The sequence below is a fragment of the Dendrobates tinctorius genome, unplaced genomic scaffold, assembly GCF_039654945.1.
Source record: "Dendrobates tinctorius isolate UK_male_01 unplaced genomic scaffold, ASM3965494v1 ptg000152l, whole genome shotgun sequence".
NCBI lineage: Eukaryota > Metazoa > Chordata > Amphibia > Anura > Dendrobatidae > Dendrobates > Dendrobates tinctorius.
In genome coordinates, this window is record NW_027361819.1 from 6,368,402 (window position 1) to 6,388,572 (window position 20,171).

General features: G+C 55.5%; 2 protein-coding genes across 2 annotated transcripts; one reads left to right on the plus strand and one right to left on the minus strand.

Annotated features, from left to right (window-relative positions):
* The first annotated feature begins 796 nt into the window (after window positions 1–796).
* TRIM69 (tripartite motif containing 69) lies at window positions 797–8,581 on the plus strand. The gene is made up of 6 exons (XM_073547516.1): window positions 797–2,185; window positions 2,259–2,354; window positions 3,259–3,492; window positions 5,594–5,616; window positions 5,699–5,829; window positions 7,875–8,581. Exons 1-6 carry the CDS (start codon window positions 1,841–1,843, stop codon window positions 8,417–8,419), a joined length of 1,374 nt encoding a protein of 457 aa, XP_073403617.1. The 5' UTR covers window positions 797–1,840; the 3' UTR covers window positions 8,420–8,581.
* A 224-nt stretch (window positions 8,582–8,805) lies between these two features.
* On the minus strand, window positions 8,806–15,132 carry LOC141050838 (microfibril-associated glycoprotein 4-like). The gene is made up of 6 exons (XM_073547517.1): window positions 15,110–15,132; window positions 14,179–14,245; window positions 13,735–13,895; window positions 9,846–9,942; window positions 9,455–9,637; window positions 8,806–9,134 (listed from the first exon to the last, which is right to left on the minus strand). Exons 1-6 carry the CDS (start codon window positions 15,113–15,115, stop codon window positions 8,881–8,883), a joined length of 768 nt encoding a protein of 255 aa, XP_073403618.1. The 5' UTR covers window positions 15,116–15,132; the 3' UTR covers window positions 8,806–8,880.
* Between the last annotated feature and the right edge of the window lie 5,039 nt (window positions 15,133–20,171).

Sequence of the window (20,171 nt, forward strand, 5' to 3'; positions counted from 1 at the left end):
ATGAGGGGTATCGGTGATAGGAGGGGCAGAACGATGAGTACCAGAGATATGAGGGGTATCGGTGATAGGAGGGGCAGAACGATGAGTACCAGAGATATGAGGGGTATCGGTGATAGGAGGGGCAGAACGATGAGTACCAGAGATATGAGGGGTATCGGTGATAGGAGGGGCAGAACGATGAGTACAAGAGATATGAGGGGTATCGGTGATAGGAGGGGCAGAACGATGAGTACAAGAGATATGAGGGGTATCGGTGATAGGAGGGGCAGAACGATGAGTACCAGAGATATGAGGGGTATCGGTGATAGGAGGGGCAGAACGATGAGTACCAGAGATATGAGGGGTATCGGTGACACCTTCTGACCCATCTCTCTTCCTCTTTCTTCTACTTTCACTTTGCTCCTGCTGTTGTTGCCCTACCTTCTGCTCTGTGTCTTTTCTTCTTGCCACTACTCTTCCCTGCCCCCCTCTAGCCTCTCTACCATCCTCCTGCTCCTCTCCTTTGCTTCTCTCTTGCCCTATATCGCTTTCTCTTGTCCTTGCTTTCCCTCCCTGTTGCTGCTTCTGCCCTCTCCTCCTCTTGCCCCTTCTCCTCTCCTCCTCCTCCCCCCTCTGTGAGCAGCAGCTTCCTCCAATCATCCTTTGATGTAATCCCCCACTCCCCTCCCCCTCGCCTTACGCTGCGGCTCCCTCCTCCTCCTCCTCCTCCTCCTCCTCCTCCTCCTCCTCCCTCCTCCCTCCTCCCTCCTCCCTCACACTTTATTAACCCTTGGTGCCGCAGTGATACAGTTGCAGCCGCCGGCCCCTGTGCAGTGTGTCCGGGCTCCTGTGCTGGGAGCCGCCGCCGGGTTTCCCCGGAGCTCGCCCTCTCTCCCCGCCCCGGCTTAGTTCCCATCCCCCCGCCTCTCTCGCAGCCTCCATCTCCTCCTCCCCCGCCCTCTTTCCCCCGGTTTTTGTGTCGCCCCCCCTCCTTGCTCCCTCCTCCCCGTCCTCTTCCCTCCTGCAGCTCCGACGCATGAGGCAGGGAGGAAACAGGGGCGAAAGGGACCAGGAAGAGAGCAGGGGCCAGGGCCATCCGAGCAGTGGGGTCAGAGCTGTGGGGTGAGGACCATCCGAGCAGTGGGGTCAGAGCTGTGGGGTGAGGACCATCCGAGCAGTGGGGTCAGAGCTGTGGGGTGAGGACCATCCGAGCTGTGGGGTCAGAGCTGTGGGGTGAGGACCATCCGAGCTGTGGGGTCAGAGCTGTGGGGTGAGGACCATCCGAGCAGTGGGGTCAGAGCTGTGGGGTGAGGACCATCCGAGCAGTGGGGTCAGAGCTGTGGGGTGAGGACCATCCGAGCAGTGGGGTCAGAGCTGTGGGGTGAGGACCATCCGAGCAGTGGGGTCAGAGCTGTGGGGTGAGGACCATCCGAGCAGTGGGGTCAGAGCTGTGGGGTGAGGACCATCCGAGCAGTGGGGTCAGAGCTGTGAGGTGAGGACCATCCGAGCAGTGGGGTCAGAGCTGTGGGGTGAGGACCATCCGAGCAGTGGGGTCAGAGCTGTGGGGTGAGGACCATCCGAGCAGTGGGGTCAGAGCTGTGGGGTGAGGGCCATCCGAGCTGTTGTGGGGTCCGAGCTGTTGTGGGGTCCGAGCTGTTGTGGGGTCCGAGCTGTTGTGGGGTCCGAGCTGTTGTGGGGTCCGAGCTGTTGTGGGGTCCGAGCTGTTGTGGGGTCCGAGCTGTTGTGGGGTCCGAGCTGTTGTGGGGTCTGAGCTGTTGTGGGGTCCGAGCCGTTGTGGGGTCAGAGCCATCAGGGGTCCCACACCGCCTTCACAGGAGCCGCCGCCTTCTTCAGGTCAGCCATGGCCACCACTCCTAGCCCGCTGCCCCTGTTGCCCTCGCTGAGCTGCGCCGTGTGCCGGGATGTGCCCCGGGAGCCGGTCACCATGTCCTGCGGGCACTGCCTCTGCCGGGGCTGCCTGGAGCAGGCATGGAGGGGCCAGGAGACCTACCCGACCTGCCCCAAATGCCGGCCCACCCCGGTGCAGGCCCCGGACGGGGTACAGAGGGGGCTGTGCGCGGAGCATGGCGAGAAGGTGCAGCTGTACTCCACGCAGGACGGAAGGTTACTGTGCCCGCGCTGCCAGGGGGCCGCCGAGCCACCTCACGCCATGATCCCCATACAGGAGGCCGTGGGGGGCTACAAGGTGAGGCCTGCGGGCACTGAGGCCGGCGCCCACCCCCAGCTCTGCGCCATTCACGTCTTTATTCCCTCCACAGGATGAGCTGATGTCGGCCATGGCACCGCTGGAGGCCCGGCTGAAGGAGCTGCAGCAGATGCAGTGCGCCCAGGAGCAGATGATCGCACAGCACCGGGTATGACAGCGCCATGCTGCTCCCACCCTCGGGGCGGGGTGGAAATGGGGGTCACACGGCACAGCCAGGGGTCCAGGCTGTCACGCTTGCTCTGGGCTCCGCTCTCGCAGTGTGGCCTTGTCAGTAGGGGCGACCATAAAGATGCCACGTGAGGGGGTGACCCACTGAGCGATTCCTCCCTGTGCACTTCTGGCGCCATTTATCCCCCAGGGTACAAAGGCCTGGTCATGGCGGACCCCGAGCGCCTGTGGGTCAGTGATGGCGGCAACCATACAGCAGGTCATGGGCCACCTCTGCCCCTACTGACTCCTGAGCGACCACCCTGACACCTAGTGATGAGAAGGCAGGAGACGATGGAGAGCCGGAGGATAGTCCCCTGCTATCCTCCTCCTGCCCTCTCCTCTTGCCCCTGCTCCCATCCTTCCCTTGCCTCTGCTCCGCACCGGCTATGAAAGTGCCATGCTGCTCCCACCCTCGGGGCGGGGTAGAATAGGGGTCCACGCTGTCACGCTTGCTCTGGGGTCCGCTCTCGTCTACTTTTCGCCATTACAGAGCACCGCAGTGTGGCCTTGTCAGTAGGGGCGACCATAGAGATGCCACGTAAGGGGGTCTCCCAATAAGCGATTCCACCCTGTGCACTTCTGGAGCCATTTATCCCCCAGGGTACAAAGGCCTGGCCATGGCGGACCCCGAGCGCCTGTGGGTTAGTGATGGCAGCCACCGTACAGCAGGTCATTGGCCACCGCCACCTCTGCCCCTACTGACTCCTGAGCGGCCACCCTGACACCTAGTGATGAGAAGGCAGGAGATGATGTAGAGTCGGAGGATAGTCCCCTGCCCGAGGCACCCAGCTTTCCCAGGAGCAGACATCCAGGGGCACTGACTACTCTTCCTTCTCTCACAGGGGAACCTCCTCAGCACCAAGCACCATGTGAGTCTGGAGTTCGAGAAGCTGCACCAGTTCCTGCGGGAGCGAGAGGAGCGGCTGCTGCGGGAGCTGCAACAGGAGGGGGACCTGATCCTGGCCGAGATGGAGGAAAGTCTCAGCAAGATGAAGCAGAACTGCCAGGGCATCCTCCAGACAATCAGCAGCACCCAGCCGCGGCTGTACGAGCAGGACGCCGTCACCTTCCTCACCGTGAGTACCCTGATATCACACTGTGGTCCCTACATGAGCCCAGGACTGGGGGAGCGTCACCTTCCTCACAGTGAGTACCCCGTTATCACGCTGGGGTCCCTACATGAGCCCAGGACTGGGGGGAGCGTCACCTTCCTCACAGTGAGTACCCCGATATCACACGGGGGGCCCCTACATGAGCCCAGGATTGGGGGAGCAGTCACCTTCCTCACAGTGAGTACCCCTATATCACACGGGGGTCCCTACATGAGCCCAGGACTGGGGGAGCGTCACCTTCCTCAGTGAGTACCCCTAAATCACACGGGGGCCCCTACATGGGCCCAGGACTGGGGGAGCAGTCACCTTCCTCACAGTGAGTACCCCTATATCACACGGGGGCCCCTACATGAGCCCAGGACTGGGGGAGCCGTCACCTTCCTCAGTGAGTACCCCGATATCACACTGGGGTCCCTACATGAGCCCAGGACTGGGGGAGCGTCACCTTCCTCAGTGAGTACCCTGATATCACACGGGGGCCCCTACATGAGCCCAGGACTGGGGGAGCCGTCACCTTCCTCAGTGAGTACCCCGATATCACACGGGGCCCCTACATGAGCCCAGGACTGGGGGAGCCGTCACCTTCCTCAGTGAGTACCCCGATATCACACTGGGGTCCCTACATGAGCCCAGGACTGGGGGAGCGTCACCTTCCTCAGTGAGTACCCTGATATCACACGGGGGCCCCTACATGAGCCCAGGACTGGGGGAGCCGTCACCTTCCTCAGTGAGTACCCCGATATCACACGGGGCCCCTACATGAGCCCAGGACTGGGGGAGCCGTCACCTTCCTCAGTGAGTACCCCGATATCACACGGGGCCCCTACATGAGCCCGGCCTGCTGTATATCTGCGGGATGGATAGATGATCGGCGGCGGGTGTCAGGCGTTTTGCTGCTGTGCTCAGCAGTAGTGGACAACACTTCAGAAATTCGTCCGACGAAGTAGATAAAAGTAAAAGATCTTTACCGAAAATCCATAAAACCACAAACCGGTTCAGGTGAAACTGACGTCTTCTAGAAGATTCCTGAACCGGTTTGTGGTTTTATGGATTTTCGGTAAAGATCTTTTACTTTTATCTTCTTTGTTCGGACGGGACGGATTTCTGAAATTTTGTCTCGCTACAGTTGACTCCGCGCCCCGCGTGATTGTCGGCAGGTCTGGGGGTCTCACTACAGACGTCCTGTAATTGATGTGTCAGACTATCTGTAGAACTACAAGTCCCATCACTCTCTGCCACTTGCATTCTAGGGGTTGTAGTCCTGGGGAGGATAGTTCTGGGCGTTGTCCCATCTCCTCCGGGGCAGCTCCTGTGACTCTGCTGTCGCCAGTCGCGGCCATATTCATTCTGCGGGCGACGTCGGGGCCAGGAGCTCTGTACGACGCAGGCTCTTTTCAGGCCACTGAGACTGGGGTTGCTGGAACCTGTAGTGCCGTCCAGCCTGGCAGTATTGGTGCATGTGCTGTCCAGCTGGAGCAATCAGGTCCCTTCTTCAGCCCAGCATTGCACCTTACTGATAGTACTAATGCTCCAATCTCACTGCCGGGAGCTGCCACATGTGGGTCTGTGCTCCGCACAGGACTTGTTTTGTTCTATCCCTCTTGTCGGACCACAGTCCACTTACTGACATTTCTTTTGCTTACTGATTTTGTTCTGTGCCTGCCAGCCTGCACCACCGGCCAGCAGCTGACTCTGTGTATCTCCAGACCCCTATACAAGGAAAGCCCTCCTACCTGGTAGGCCGCGGTCACACTCACATCAATACTCGGGACCGGAAGGTGCGGCTGCATAGAAATGCATGTATCTGCATCTCCGGTCCGAGTGCCGGATGTTGATGCACTCGCAAGTCTGACCCCGGCGGTAAACTGAGTCACTTACCCTAATCCTGTTCAGGGCAGCCATTTTTGAGTTGGCAGATGATAACTGACATAGCCTTGTAGCGGGGGCTTGTCCTGGGGGAGGCTAGTCACAGGGGGGCTTGTCTTGGGGGGAGGCTAGTCCCGGGGGGCTTGTCCTGGGGTTTTGTGTCCAGTGCTATTCCCTGACTTCTCTTCTTTTCTTGCAGGATATAAAGTCGTGTATGGACATGTGAGTATCTGCTGCTTCCCCGTCTCCTGCGCCCCGTGACTCTGATCCGATCTGACCCACCTCTTTATCTCTCTGTTATCAGATGTTATGGGGGCTACAGGGATGGGTTCCCGGCACAGAATGTGGTGGCTCCCAGAGACTTTGGCTACGGAGGAGTGAAGGACCTGATCCAATATACGGCCTGGAAGGATATGAAGTCTTATATCAGCCCCGGTGAGCAGACCCCTAGGATGGCGACTCTACAGTGCCCACAACATAACCCCCCCCATACACCCATGTATTGTATACAGGACCCCCCTGGTATGTGTGTGCCCCCACAGACCTGATGTATACAGGACCTCCCTGGTATGTGTGTGTGTGTGTGCCCCCACAGACCTCTGATGTATACAGGACCCCCCTGGTATGTGTGTGTGCCCCCCACAGACCTCTGATGTGTACAGGACCCCCCTGGTATGTGTGTGTGTGTGTGCCCCCCACAGACCTCTGATGTATACAGGACCCCCCTGGTATGTGTGTGTGTGCCCCCCACAGACCTCTGATGTATACAGGACCCCCCTGGTATGTGTGTGTGTGCCCCCACAGACCTCTGATGTATACAGGACCCCCCTGGTATGTGTGTGTGCCCCCACAGACCTCTGATGTATACAGGACCCCCCTGGTATGTGTGTGTGTGCCCCCACAGACCTCTGATGTATACAGGACCCCCCTGGTATGTGTGTGTGTGCCCCCACAGACCTCTGATGTATACAGGACCCCCCTGGTATGTGTGTGTGTGCCCCCACAGACCTCTGATGTATACAGTGCCTCCCTGGTATATGTGTGTGTGTGTGTGTGTGTGTGTGTGTGTGCCCCCCACAGACCTCTGATGTATACAGAACCCCCCGGTATGTGTGTGTGCCCCCACAGACCTGATGTATACAGTGCCTCCCTGGTATGTGTGTGTGCGTGCCCCCCACAGACCTGATGTATACAGGACCCCCCGGTATGTGTGTGTGCCCCCACAGACCTCTGATGTATACAGGACCCCCCTGGTATGTGTGTGTGCCCCCACAGACCTGATGTATACAGGACCCCCCCCTGGTATGTGTGTGTGCCCCCACAGACCTGATGTATACAGGACCCCCCCTGGTATGTGTGTGTGTGTGTGTGCCCCCCACAGACCTGATGTATACAGGACCCCCCCTGGTATGTGTGTGTGCCCCCACAGACCTGATGTATACAGGACCCACCTGGTGTGTGTGTGTTTGCCCCCCACAGACCTGATGTATACAGGACCCCCCCTGGTATGTGTGTGTGCCCCCACAGACCTGATGTATACAGGACCCACCTGGTGTGTGTGTGTGTGCCCCCACAGACCTGATGTATACAGGACCCCCCCCTGGTATGTGTGTGTGCCCCCACAGACCTGATGTATACAGGACCCCCCCTGGTATGTGTGTGTGTGTGTGTGCCCCCCACAGACCTGATGTATACAGGACCCCCCCTGGTATGTGTGTGTGCCCCCACAGACCTGATGTATACAGGACCCACCTGGTGTGTGTGTGTGTGCCCCCCACAGACCTGATGTATACAGGACCCCCCCTGGTATGTGTGTGTGCCCCCACAGACCTGATGTATACAGGACCCCCCCAGTATGTGTGTGCCCCCACAGACCTCTGATGTATACAGGACCCCCCTGGTATGTGTGTGTGTGCCCCCCACAGACCTGATGTATACAGGACCCCCCTGGTATGTGTGTGTGTGCCCCCCACAGACCTGATGTATACAGGACCCCCCTGGTATGTGTGTGTGTGCCCCCCACAGACCTGATGTATACAGGACCTCCCTGGTATGTGTGTGTGCCCCCCACAGACATCTGATGTATACAGGACCCCCCTGGTATGTGTGCCCCCCACAGACATCTGATGTATACAGGACCCCCCTGGTATGTGTGTGTGTGTGTGCCCCCACAGACCTGATGTATACAGGACCTCCCTGGTATGTGTGTGTGCCCCCCACAGACATCTGATGTATACAGGACCCCCCTGGTATGTGTGTGTGTGCCCCCCACAGACATCTGATGTATACAGGACCCCCCTGGTATGTGTGTGTGTGTGCCCCCACAGACCTGATGTATACAGGACCTCCCTGGTATGTGTGTGTGCCCCCCACAGACCTCTGATGTATACAGGACCCCCCGGTATGTGTGTGCCCCCTATACACTACTGCCCCTGCCGCCACCTCTCGGCACCATCTTTACTCCCCTCCTTCTTTTCCAGCCTTACCGGACATCATCATGGACCCCAGCACGGCTCACCTGAACCTGGTGCTGTCTGAGGACCTGACCAGCGTACGATACAGCGACACCAAGCAGTCGTTACCAGAGAACCCACGGCGCTTCGACTACTGCTGCTGCGTCCTGGGCACCGAGGGCTTCACCTCTGGCCGCCATTACTGGGCTGTCGACGTCGGCAGCAAGACCAAGTGGAATCTTGGCGTGGCCAAAGAGTCGGTGAACCGCCGGGGCGGGATCACGCTGTCCCCGGAGAACGGCTTCTGGATACTGTGGCTGAGGAACGGCCACGAGTTCAAAGCCCTGGACGTCCCGTACCGGACGCTGACCCTGAGGAGCAAACCGCAGCGCGTGGGCATTTACCTCGACTACGAGGGCGGCCAGCTGTCCTTCTACAACGCCGACGACATGTCCCACATCTATACCTTCGTCACCTCCTTCTCCGAGACCATCTACCCCTACTTCTGCCCCTGCCTGAACGACTCGGGGAAGAACGGGGGGCCGCTCAGGGTCCTTCACCACGTGCCGTGACCAGGAGGCCGTTCCAGCGCCTTACACCACTATGGTCCCACAGGTCCAGGCGCCGGCCGTGCCCCTACCCCTTGTCATTACCTTTCAGAGCTCAATAAATGTATCCGCATTCAGTAAAAAAAAAAAGCGAGAACGTCTCCTTCATGGGTAACGGGGGGGTGGTGTCAGTGGGCTGGGCGCCCCGCTCGCCCTCTCATGCTGCCTGCACCAATGTCATCATCGCTCTTGTATGAACCAGGAGGCTCAGGATGAGCAGAGCTATCCGTGCCCTCTAGGGGACCACTTCTCACCAGTAAGATGAAAATGAGATACTGTGCCTTTAAGAGCCGTCTGAGGGGTCTGCACCATCCCCTATATAGGGGGCACTCATTGATGGAAATCAAACATTCATTTGCCAGCACATGTTTTATTGCCAGGGGTTCAGTATATATTTGCCTCCGCTCCAGCTTATGGGGGCTTCATCATGCTGAGACCCTCCTCAGCTTCATCTGACTCCCCCGCAGGGTCTGTGGAAAATCCACCCAGGTGGTCCAGGAGAATGCGGGGTGCAGGGGGTCGGTCATGTGGTAGCGTGCGTTCAGGCCGGCCTCAGCGCAGCCCCCTGTGTGGTACCAGAAGCCTCCCCCCCAATACTCCGCGCAGTTCTGAGCGTGTCCGTCCTGGTCGTGGTCGTATGTGGAGAACGTGTGTCCGGCGTGGAGGCTCAGCGCGTCCCCTGCAAAGACAAGGTCGGCTTAAAGGGACTGTCCATGTTGTGTCCACCGCTTTGACCTCGTGAGTGGACTTCCCTGCAGCTGATTACCAGCCGTATGACCGCTGCAGCCAATCGTTGACCTCCAGATTCTGGTGTGAGATGACTGAGACCAGTGATTGGCTGCAGTGGTACACAGCTTGTAATCACCTGCAGGAAAGTAAGTAGAGACCCCCAGAGCAGCGGTGAGGGAGAAGTAGGGGTTGAAATATATATTTTTAATTCCAGACAATCCCTTTTAAATAACCTCAATTAAAGCGTTTGTATGTACGTGTCGTCCTCACCGGCCCCTCCATCGCTGAACTCCCCGAGGTGCAGGCGGTATCCGTCGCTGTCCGGGTTGAGGGCGTGGCGGGACAGGCTGAAGTTGGTGTACTGCGCTGTCACCCGCGTCCCCTCCACATCCTCCAGCTCCACCCGCAGCTCGTAGTCGCCGCTCACGGTCAGGCGGTAAATATTCTGCAGCCCTGATACCAAGGGGAGAGGTCAAAGCGTTTATAGAGACATGGCCCCCAATATTCAGTGACGCCACATTCACCGCAACCCAAGAACGGCAACATGGCGCCAAACTCCATTCTGACCTGTGAGGACCCTGCAAACAGCAGCCCCGACCTCAGCTTCTGGGGGAGGTCAGACATTTCCTCCATGTGAGGCTGTGGTGCCGTCACCACTTACCGAGCCAGTACTCGCCGTCCGCGCTCCCAAAGCCGCTCACATAATCCTGCCAGGGGCGTCCGAAGTCCTCCGAACCGTCCAGCCGCCTCTGAAACACCTGTGGGGGCAGTTATTATAAAGGGATGGTATAAGCCCCCATGTCACCCCCCCAGGACTTATCTCCATCCACACGTCACCCTCCAAGGACTAATCACCATCCACACGTCACCCCCCCCCAGGACTAATCACCATCCACACGTCACCCCCCCAGGACTAATCACCATCCACACGTCACCCCCCCCCAGGACTAATCACCATCCACACGTCACCCCCCCCCAGGACTAATCACCATCCACACGTCACCCCCCCAGGACTAATCACCATCCACACGTCACCCCCCCAGGACTAATCACCATCCACACGTCACCCCCCCCAGGACTTATCACCATCCACACGTCACCCCCCCCAGGACTAATCACCATCCACACGTCACCCCCCCCCCAGGACTAATCACCATCCACACGTCACCCCCCCCAGGACTAGTCACCATCCACACGTCACCCCCCCCAGGACTAATCACCATCCACACGTCACCCCCCCCCAGGACTAATCACCATCCACACGTCACCCCCCCCCCCCAGGACTAATCACCATCCACACGTCACCCCCCCCAGGACTAATCACCATCCACACGTCACCCCCCCAGGACTAATCACCATCCACACGTCACCCCCCCAGGACTAATCACCATCCACACGTCACCCCCCCAGGACTAATCACCATCCACACGTCACCCCCCCAGGACTAATCACCATCCACACGTCACCCCCCCAGGACTAATCACCATCCACACGTCACCCCCCCCAGGACTTATCACCATCCACACGTCACCCCCCCAGGACTAATCACCATCCACACGTCACCCCCCCCAGGACTTATCTCCATCCACACGTCACCCTCCAAGGACTAATCACCATCCACACGTCACCCCCCCCCCCAGGACTAATCACCATCCACACGTCACCCCCCCAGGACTAATCACCATCCACACGTCACCCCCCCAGGACTAATCACCATCCACACGTCACCCCCCCCAGGACTTATCACCATCCACACGTCACCCCCCCCAGGACTTATCACCATCCACACGTCACCCCCCCAGGACTAATCACCATCCACACGTCACCCCCCCCAGGACTAATCATCCACACGTCACCCCCCCCAGGACTAATCACCATCCACACGTCACCCCCCCCAGGACTAATCACCATCCACACGTCACCCCCCCCCAGGACTAATCACCATCCACACGTCACCCCCCCAGGACTTATCACCATCCACACGTCACCCCCCCAGGACTAATCACCATCCACACGTCACCCTCCCAGGACTAATCACCATCCACACGTCACCCCCCAGGACTAATCACCATCCACACGTCACCCTCCCAGGAATAATCACCATCCACACGTCACCCCCCCCAGGACTAATCACCATCCACACGTCACCCCCCCCCAGGACTAATCACCATCCACACGTCACCCTCCCAGGAATAATCACCATCCACACGTCACCCCCCCAGGAATAATCACCATCCACACGTCACCCCCCCCAGGAATAATCACCATCGACACATCACCCCCTCAGGACTAATCACCGTCCACACCAGCCCCCATGTCACCCCCCAGGACTAATCACCATCCACACGTCACCCCCCCAGGACTAATCACCATCCACACATCACCCCCCCAGGAATAATCACCATCCACACATCACCCCCCCAGGAATAATCACCATCCACACATCACCCCCCCAGGAATAATCACCATCCACACATCACCCCCCCAGGAATAATCACCATCCACACATCACCCCCCCAGGAATAATCACCATCCACACATCACCCCCCCAGGACTAATCACTATCCACACATCACCCCCCCAGGAATAATCACCATCCACACATCACCCCCCCAGGAATAATCACCATCCACACATCACCCCCCCAGGAATAATCACCATCCACACATCACCCCCCCAGGAATAATCACCATCCACACATCACCCCCTCAGGACTAATCACCGTCCACACCAGCCCGTCCCCCCCCAGGACTAATCACCGTCCACACCAGCCCGTCCCCCCCAGGACTAATCACCGTCCACACCAGCCCGTCACCCGCAGGACTAGTCACCGTCCACACCAGTCCGTCACCCCCCAGGACTAATGTCCGTCCACACCAGCCCATCACCCCCCCAGGACTAATCTCCATCCATACCAACCCGTCACCCGCAGGACTAATCACCGTCCACACCAGCCCGTCACCCCCCAGGACTAATCACCGTCCACACCAGCCCGTCAGCCCCAGGACTAATCACCATCCACATGTCACCCCCCCAGGAATAATCACCATCGACACATCACCCCCTCAGGACTAATCACCGTCCACACCAGCCCCCATGTCACCCCCCAGGACTAATCACCATCCACACGTCACCCTCCCAGGACTAATCACCATCCACACATCACCCCCCCAGGAATAATCACCATCCACACATCACCCCCCCAGGAATAATCACCATCCACACATCACCCCCCCAGGACTAATCACTATCCACACATCACCCCCCCAGGACTAATCACCATCCACACATCACCCCCCCAGGAATAATCACCATCCACACATCACCCCCCCAGGAATAATCACCATCCACACATCACCCCCCCAGGAATAATCACCATCGACACATCACCCCCTCAGGACTAATCACCGTCCACACCAGCCCCCATGTCACCCCCCAGGACTAATCACCATCCACACGTCACCCCCCCAGGACTAATCACCATCCACACATCACCCCCCCAGGAATAATCACCATCCACACATCACCCCCCCAGGAATAATCACCATCCACACATCAACCCCCAGGAATAATCACCATCCACACATCACCCCCCCAGGAATAATCACCATCCACACATCACCCCCCCAGGAATAATCACTATCCACACATCACCCCCCCAGGAATAATCACCATCCACACATCACCCCCCCAGGAATAATCACCATCCACACATCACCCCCTCAGGACTAATCACCGTCCACACCAGCCCGTCCCCCCCCAGGACTAATCACCGTCCACACCAGCCCGTCCCCCCCAGGACTAATCACCGTCCACACCAGCCCGTCACCCGCAGGACTAGTCACCGTCCACACCAGTCCGTCACCCCCCAGGACTAATCTCCGTCCACACCAGCCCATCACCCCCCCAGGACTAATCTCCATCCATACCAACCCGTCACCCGCAGGACTAATCACCGTCCACACCAGCCCGTCACCCCCCAGGACTAATCACCGTCCACACCAGCCCGTCAGCCCCAGGACTAATCACCGTCCACACCAGCTTGTCACCCCCCAGGACTAATCACCGTCCACACCAGCCCGTCCCCCCCCAGGACTAATCACCGTCCACACCAGCCCGTCACCCGCAGGACTAGTCACCGTCCACACCAGCCCGTCACCCCCCAGGACTAATCACCGTCCACACCAGCCCGTCAGCCCCAGGACTAATCACCGTCCACACCAGCCCGTCACCCGCAGGACTAGTCACCGTCCACACCAGCCCGTCACCCCCCAGGACTAATCACCGTCCACACCAGCCCGTCAGCCCCAGGACTAATCACCGTCCACACCAGCTCGTCACCCCCCAGGACTAATCACCGTCCACACCAGCTCGTCACCCCCCAGGACTAATCACTGTCCACAGCAGCCCATCACCCCCCAGGACTAATCACCGTCCACACCAGCCCATCACCCCCCACGACTAATCACCGTCCACACCAGCCCGTCACCCCCCAGGACTAATCACCGTCCACACCAGCCCGTCTCACGTCACCCCCCAGGAATACTCACCGTCCACACCAGCCCGTCACCCGTCACGTCACAGTACACCGGGAGGGGACGCTGCGCACCTTGTGGATATATGATGTAGACTCCGCAAGAGGGTCCACGTATGTCACAAATATCCTGACAGTCTACAGGAAGCCGTCCGCCCTCAGACAGGGGTCGCAGAGCTGAGAAGGGGGTGACAGTCGCTAGTATGGCGCCAGGATCACATGTTGGGAGCACGTGGCTAACGTGTGTAGAAAACTGATCTCATGCATGAATGTGCCCCAGTATGTGCATATATAGTGAGCATGCATAGGTGTAAATATACATAGTGAGCGTGCATAGTATATTGTAGTGAGCGTGCATGCGGTATATGGTGAGCATACACACATAAGTGGGCAAGCAGCAGTGGCAATGACCCCGATACGGTGCAGGGTGGTCCGCGCTCACGCGCTTTTCGCCACTCACCTGGTGCAGTCTTGTTCCAGCTGCAGGTGACTTGTGGAATAAGATAAAACCCAAGAAGGAGGAAGATCTAGAAGACAAAGAGAAGACATGTACAACCATCACATGGACCCGGGGGGACAGCACAGGTCCTGAGCCCTAATCAGGGGCCGAGAGATCGGGGGAGCAGATTGTATGGACCCCACAACAGGAAGAGGACGGGGGAATATTAGGACCTGAGACCTGCGACGTGGGAGGTGAGAACAGTGGATTCTTCGCCTTCTCTTACATAGGTGTCCCAGTTGTTATATTGGGGGTTTACCCACCGGACCACCACAAAATGTCAGGATGGAGGCCCAAGACCCCTGCTGCTTTCCACTAGCGCGCTCGTGTCTGGCCCAGAAAGTCCCACACAGCTGTGGAAGGTGTGGAAACAATGGGAGCTCCTGGTGGGAGCACAGGTAACATCCGGAGTATCCACCAGATGACCAGACGGAGGCATCATCTAACTCTGGACATTCAGTGTAACAGGAAGACTCGGCTCATAGTAGAAGAAGATGGTGGATGATGGGGAAAATAAGAGTCAGGACAGGAGCAGCCTCCATATTGCCAGTGAAACTGGAAAGCTTCAAGACCCAAAGAGAAGAAGGGACATTCTGGAGATTGCTGGATCCTGACATTAGCCTTGTGCGCACAGTCAGGATTGTGCTCCAGGCGGTGGTCATGTGTCCACCAGCTCCTCATCCGCTTCTCTCAACAGATCATTAAGAAAAATAGGAAAAGTTAATAGTTGATACGCGAGGAATCCTGAGAGCGTGCACATGGCCTACTGTCAGGATTCAGCACTTAAAGTGATTGCAGAAATGTAACTTAAGCCCCCAAAAACCCCTTTAATAACCTGGGAATGGAGGAGAAAATGGCTTTCTAGAAAACACGGAAAAGTGCGATCCCTTACCTTCATTGTAGAGTGTCTCCAGGATTCACTGATGTGATGAGACATTGCCACATAGTGACTATATATAGACCAGAAGAAGGGCAAATACAGGAACATTGGGGACGGGACATTTGGGGAAAACCAGCCACCGTGAGGTCTTACCAGAAGACTCTCTGTCCATTGTACTCAAGAATCGCTGAGGTTGTCACAAATATCTCAGGAACGTTCCTGTTCTCAGAAATCGTTCTCCAGCTGATTGAAGAATAGAAGACAACAACTATTCAGTCCATGGACGCCATCTATACCCCCCAAACCCCACTATCCATGGACGCCATCTAGACACCCCAAACCCCACCATCCATGGACGCCATCTAGACACCCCAAACCCCACCATACATGGACGCCATCTAGTCCCCCCAAACCCCACATTCCATGGACGCCATCTTGACCCCCCAAACCCCACCATCCATGGACGCCATCTAGACACCCCAAACCGCACCATCCATGGACGCCATCTAGACACCCCATACCCCACCATCCATGGACGCCATCTAGACACCCCATACCCCACCATCCATGGATGCCATCTAGACACCCCATACCCCACCATCCATGGATGCCATCTAGACCACCCAAACCCCACCATCCATGGACGCCATCTAGACACCCAAACCCCACCATCCATGGACGCCATCTAGACACCCCAAACCTTTCAGTCCATGAACCTGGATGGATGTCTATGGGTCGCCCTCCCAGGGCTGTGGGGTACTCGGTACCGGGCCGGCAACTCAGGGGTAAGGTGTCACAGCAGCGGTGACCCGGTTCGTGGCCCTGGGCGCCCAAGTAAAAGGGGAATTGAATGACGGAATAAAGTTGAATGGTTCGTGACGCCACCCGTGGTATTCGGCAAGGGAGATGTTAAGCCGACGCTGCATGCAGATCCTCTGGGACTGATGGTATGGCGCAGCAAAGATGGTATCGCTCCCCACAGGTGAAGCTGTAGTCCCAGGGCAGTGTAGATAAGCGTTGCAGGAATGGTGCACTGTAGGCACAGGGATGTAGCGGTTCCAGGTGTGTGGCGCAGGAATGAGTGGAGGACACCAGGGCATGTACAGTCATGGCCAAAAGTTTTGAGAATGACACAAATATTAATTTTTACAAAGTCTACTGCTTCATTTTTTCTAATGGCAATTTGCATATACTCCAGAATGTTATACAGAGTGATCAGCTTAACAGCAATTACTTGCAAAGTCAATATTTGCCTAGAAAATGAACTTTATCCCCCAAAACACATTTCAACATCATTGCAGCCCTGCCTTAAAAGGACCAGCTAACATCGTTTCAGTGATTGCTCCATTAACACAGGTGTGAGTGTTGATGAGGACAGGGCTGGAGATCAATCTGTCATGATTAAGTAAGAATGACACCACTGGACACTTTAAAAGGAGGCTGGTGCTTGGCATCATTGTTTCTCTTCTGTTAACCATGGTTATCTCTAAAGAAACACATGCAGTCATCATTGCACTGCACAAAAATGGCCTAACAGGGAAGAGTATCGCAGCTAGAAAGATTGCACCGCAGTCAACAATCTTTCGCATCATCAAGAACTTCAAGGAGAGAGGTTCCCTTGTTGCCAAAAAGGCTCCAGGGCGCCCAAGAAAGACCAGCAAGCGCCAGGACGTCTCTTAAAAGTGTTTCAGCTGCGGGATCGGGCTACCAGCAGTGCAGAGCTTGCTCAGGAATGGCAGCAGGCAGGTGTGAGTGCATCTGCACGCACTGTGAGGCGGAGACTCTTGGAGCAAGGCCTGGTCTCAAGGAGGGCAGCAAAGAAGCCACTTCTCTCCAGGAAAAACATCATGGACAGACTGATATTCTGCAAGAGGTACAGGGAGTGGACTGCTGAGGACTGGGGTAAAGTCATTTTCTCTGATGAATCCCCTTTTCAATTGTTTGGGACATCTGGAAAACGGCTTATTCGGAGAAGACCAGGTGAGCTCTACCACCAGTCTTGTCTCATGCCAACTGTCAAGCATCCTGAAACCATTCATGTGTGGGGTGGCTTCTCAGCCAAGGGAATGGGCTCTCTCTCAGTCTTGCCTAAAAACACAGCCATGAATAAAGAATGGTACCAGAATGTCCTCCAAGAGCAACTTCTCCCAACCGTCCAAGAGCAGTTTGGCGATCAACAATGCCTTTTTCAACATGATGGAGCACCTTGTCATAAAGCAAAGGTGATAACTAAATGGCTCAGGGAACAAAACATAGAGATTTTGGGACCATGGCCTGGAAACTCCCCAGATCTTAATCCCATTGAGAACTTGTGGTCAATCATCAAGAGACGGGTGGACAAACAAAAACCTTCAAATTCAGACACAATAAAAGCATTGATTTTGCAAGAATGGACTGCTATCAGTCAGGATTTGATCCAGAAGTTGATTGAGAGCATGCCAGGGAGAATTGCTGAGGTCCTGAAGAAGAAGGGTCAACACTGCAAATATTGACTTGCTGCATTAACTCATTCTAACTGTCAATATAACCTTTTGTTACTCATAATATGATTGCAATTATATTTCTGTATGTGATAAAAACATCTGACAAACACACATAAAAACCAGAGGCCAGCAGATCATGTGAAAATATAATATTTGTGTCATTCTCAAAACTTTTGGCCATGACTGTAGTTCCAAAGCTTTACTCACAGTCTGCTGTACAAACAGGTGCCCGCCTCCGTGCCATGTCCTCCGGGTCAGGGACTCAGTCAACCTCCAGGTCAGATGGAATACTCCTTTCCAACACTCCGCCAACATGTGCCTTGCTGAACGTCTCCTCTTATAGCGCCTTTAAATGAAGTACTCCTAGTACTGAGTTACACTGGAGTTCCTCCTGTCCGATGTTCTTATGAACCCTACTTGTACGGCAGACAGCTGTAGCCTGCTTCGGGGACTCCTTGCTACTAAGTCCCGGATCACTTCTCTGATGCTGTTGTGCCCCCAAGTCTTGTGTGGGAATAAAGTGGTCACTACTTCTATTCCTCCGGTGTCTGCTGCAGGACCATTAGTATCCATACAACCTTAGGGACTGGGCCCCGGCCTTGCGCTTAGAACTTCTAGGAAGGGTTCTCTTCTCACCCACGTCCTCTGTTCTCTTTTACTCCTCACGTTCCGTACTGATCTTTCTTTCTATGGAGAGTCAGGCTTTCAGTCTATGTCGCTCTCTCTCTCTTCCTTTCCTGTGCCAGCAGACCCAGATCACTGGGATCTGCTGCAGCACTTCCATCCATCTATCCCTCTCTCTGGGGATCTTCTTCTCTCACTGCTTACTGACTGACTACTGACCAACTGACTAACTAAAATCCTAAACTCTTCCCGCTCTTTTTAATGTAAACTAAGCTCCACCCACCTCCAGCACGTTTCGTGTTCCAAGCAGGGAGCCACCAATGGGTGCTTTGCTATACTCCAAGCAGGGAGCCACCAATGGGTGCTTTGCTACACTCCAAGCAGGGAGCCACCAATGGGTGCTTTGCTATACTCCAAGCAGGGAGCCACCAATGGGTGCTTTGCTACCCTCCAAGCAGGGAGCCACCAATGGGTGCTTTGCTATACTCCAAGCAGGGAGCCCCCGAAGGTGCTTTGCTACACTACTCTATTGTGTGGGGTGCAGGTGTTGGAGTGTGGTCAGGAGTCTCCACCTTACCTGGATGGTGGGGCACCACACCTCAGGAGGAGGTGCAGTACCTCTGTGGCGACTGAGCCTCAGGGACGCCACATATACCATAACAGACAACATGGTGGAGAGATTAGAAGCCTGGAGAAATGTCCACAGCGAGGACTCCTTCATCTACGGGAGGACATCCATGAAGCTTTAATAGAATAACGTTTATTCTTGGATACATTGTATCTTCTTGTTTTCCTTTATTTACAAGGAACCAGAGAGACAGAGACCCCAACAAGTAAGTGTCAGTTCAGAACTAACCTCAAATCATTTAGATTTGTATCTTCTTGTTCCTCTTTTAGATTTTCGTGTCTTTAGAATCAGATAAAAAGTCTTTGTTTTGTGAAGAAAGTCCCGTCCGTTGCCGGTTTGGAATTCTTTCCCCCCAAGACTTTAGTGATCATCACATTATGGTTTAATCCTCCATTCTCATTAATGTCGAGCCATTCTTACATTTCTCTATGGGACGTGAACTTGTGGTCATCTGATCGCTTCCTCTATATACTGCACTACCAGCGGTATATAGCATCAAAGGGATTGGCGACACAAAATAAGTATCAATACGTCGTCCTAGATAACACATCTGTGCAAACAGCAAGTAATATACAGTGTGTCCGTAATATCATGGTGCACTTTCGACCAGTCACAGGAAAGTATACATGTATACCACGATCCCCAGATCTGACGCCAGAAAAGGAGTGGATAACCGTGTCTAGTGAAATAAAAACGTTTATTAGCATATGATAAAAATACAAAGACATACAACTAGCCAATATGGTGGCCCACAAACCAGTAAATCATAGTGACATGATAAGAAAAAAACAGTCTTTAAACATGAACAAATCTTTGAGGAGGGTTACAGGAGCAATGAATAACATGATGAGTAGTAAAACACAAAAATGTATGTAACATAATAGTCTGTAATAATATATGGCCCCTGTAGGAACTCTCATGAATCAACAGTACATACAAACCAAATGATCTATCAGGTAGACATAAATGCCATCGATGTACAGAAAGGGTGGAGCCAGGTACCCCGACGCACGTTTTGTCATATTAGCTTTCTTCCGAGGGGAGTGTATATCGACATATAGTGTGGATCGTGGCCTCCGATGAAGCTTAGCCTGTCGCTGGGATTCACAGGAGTACCAAGATGGCAGTAATCAGCTGCCGTGGTTCACTGATGGCGCCCTGTGATCACATTGTGGTGGCTGATGGAAGCTGATGTTCAGGTGCACGGGCAACTGCTCCATATAATTGCTGTCGCCCTGTGTCAGAAACTACACTGCCTCCACCCTTTGCCAGACACTACACCGCCTCAACCCTGTGCCAGACACTACACTGTCTCCACCCTGTGCCAGACACTACACTG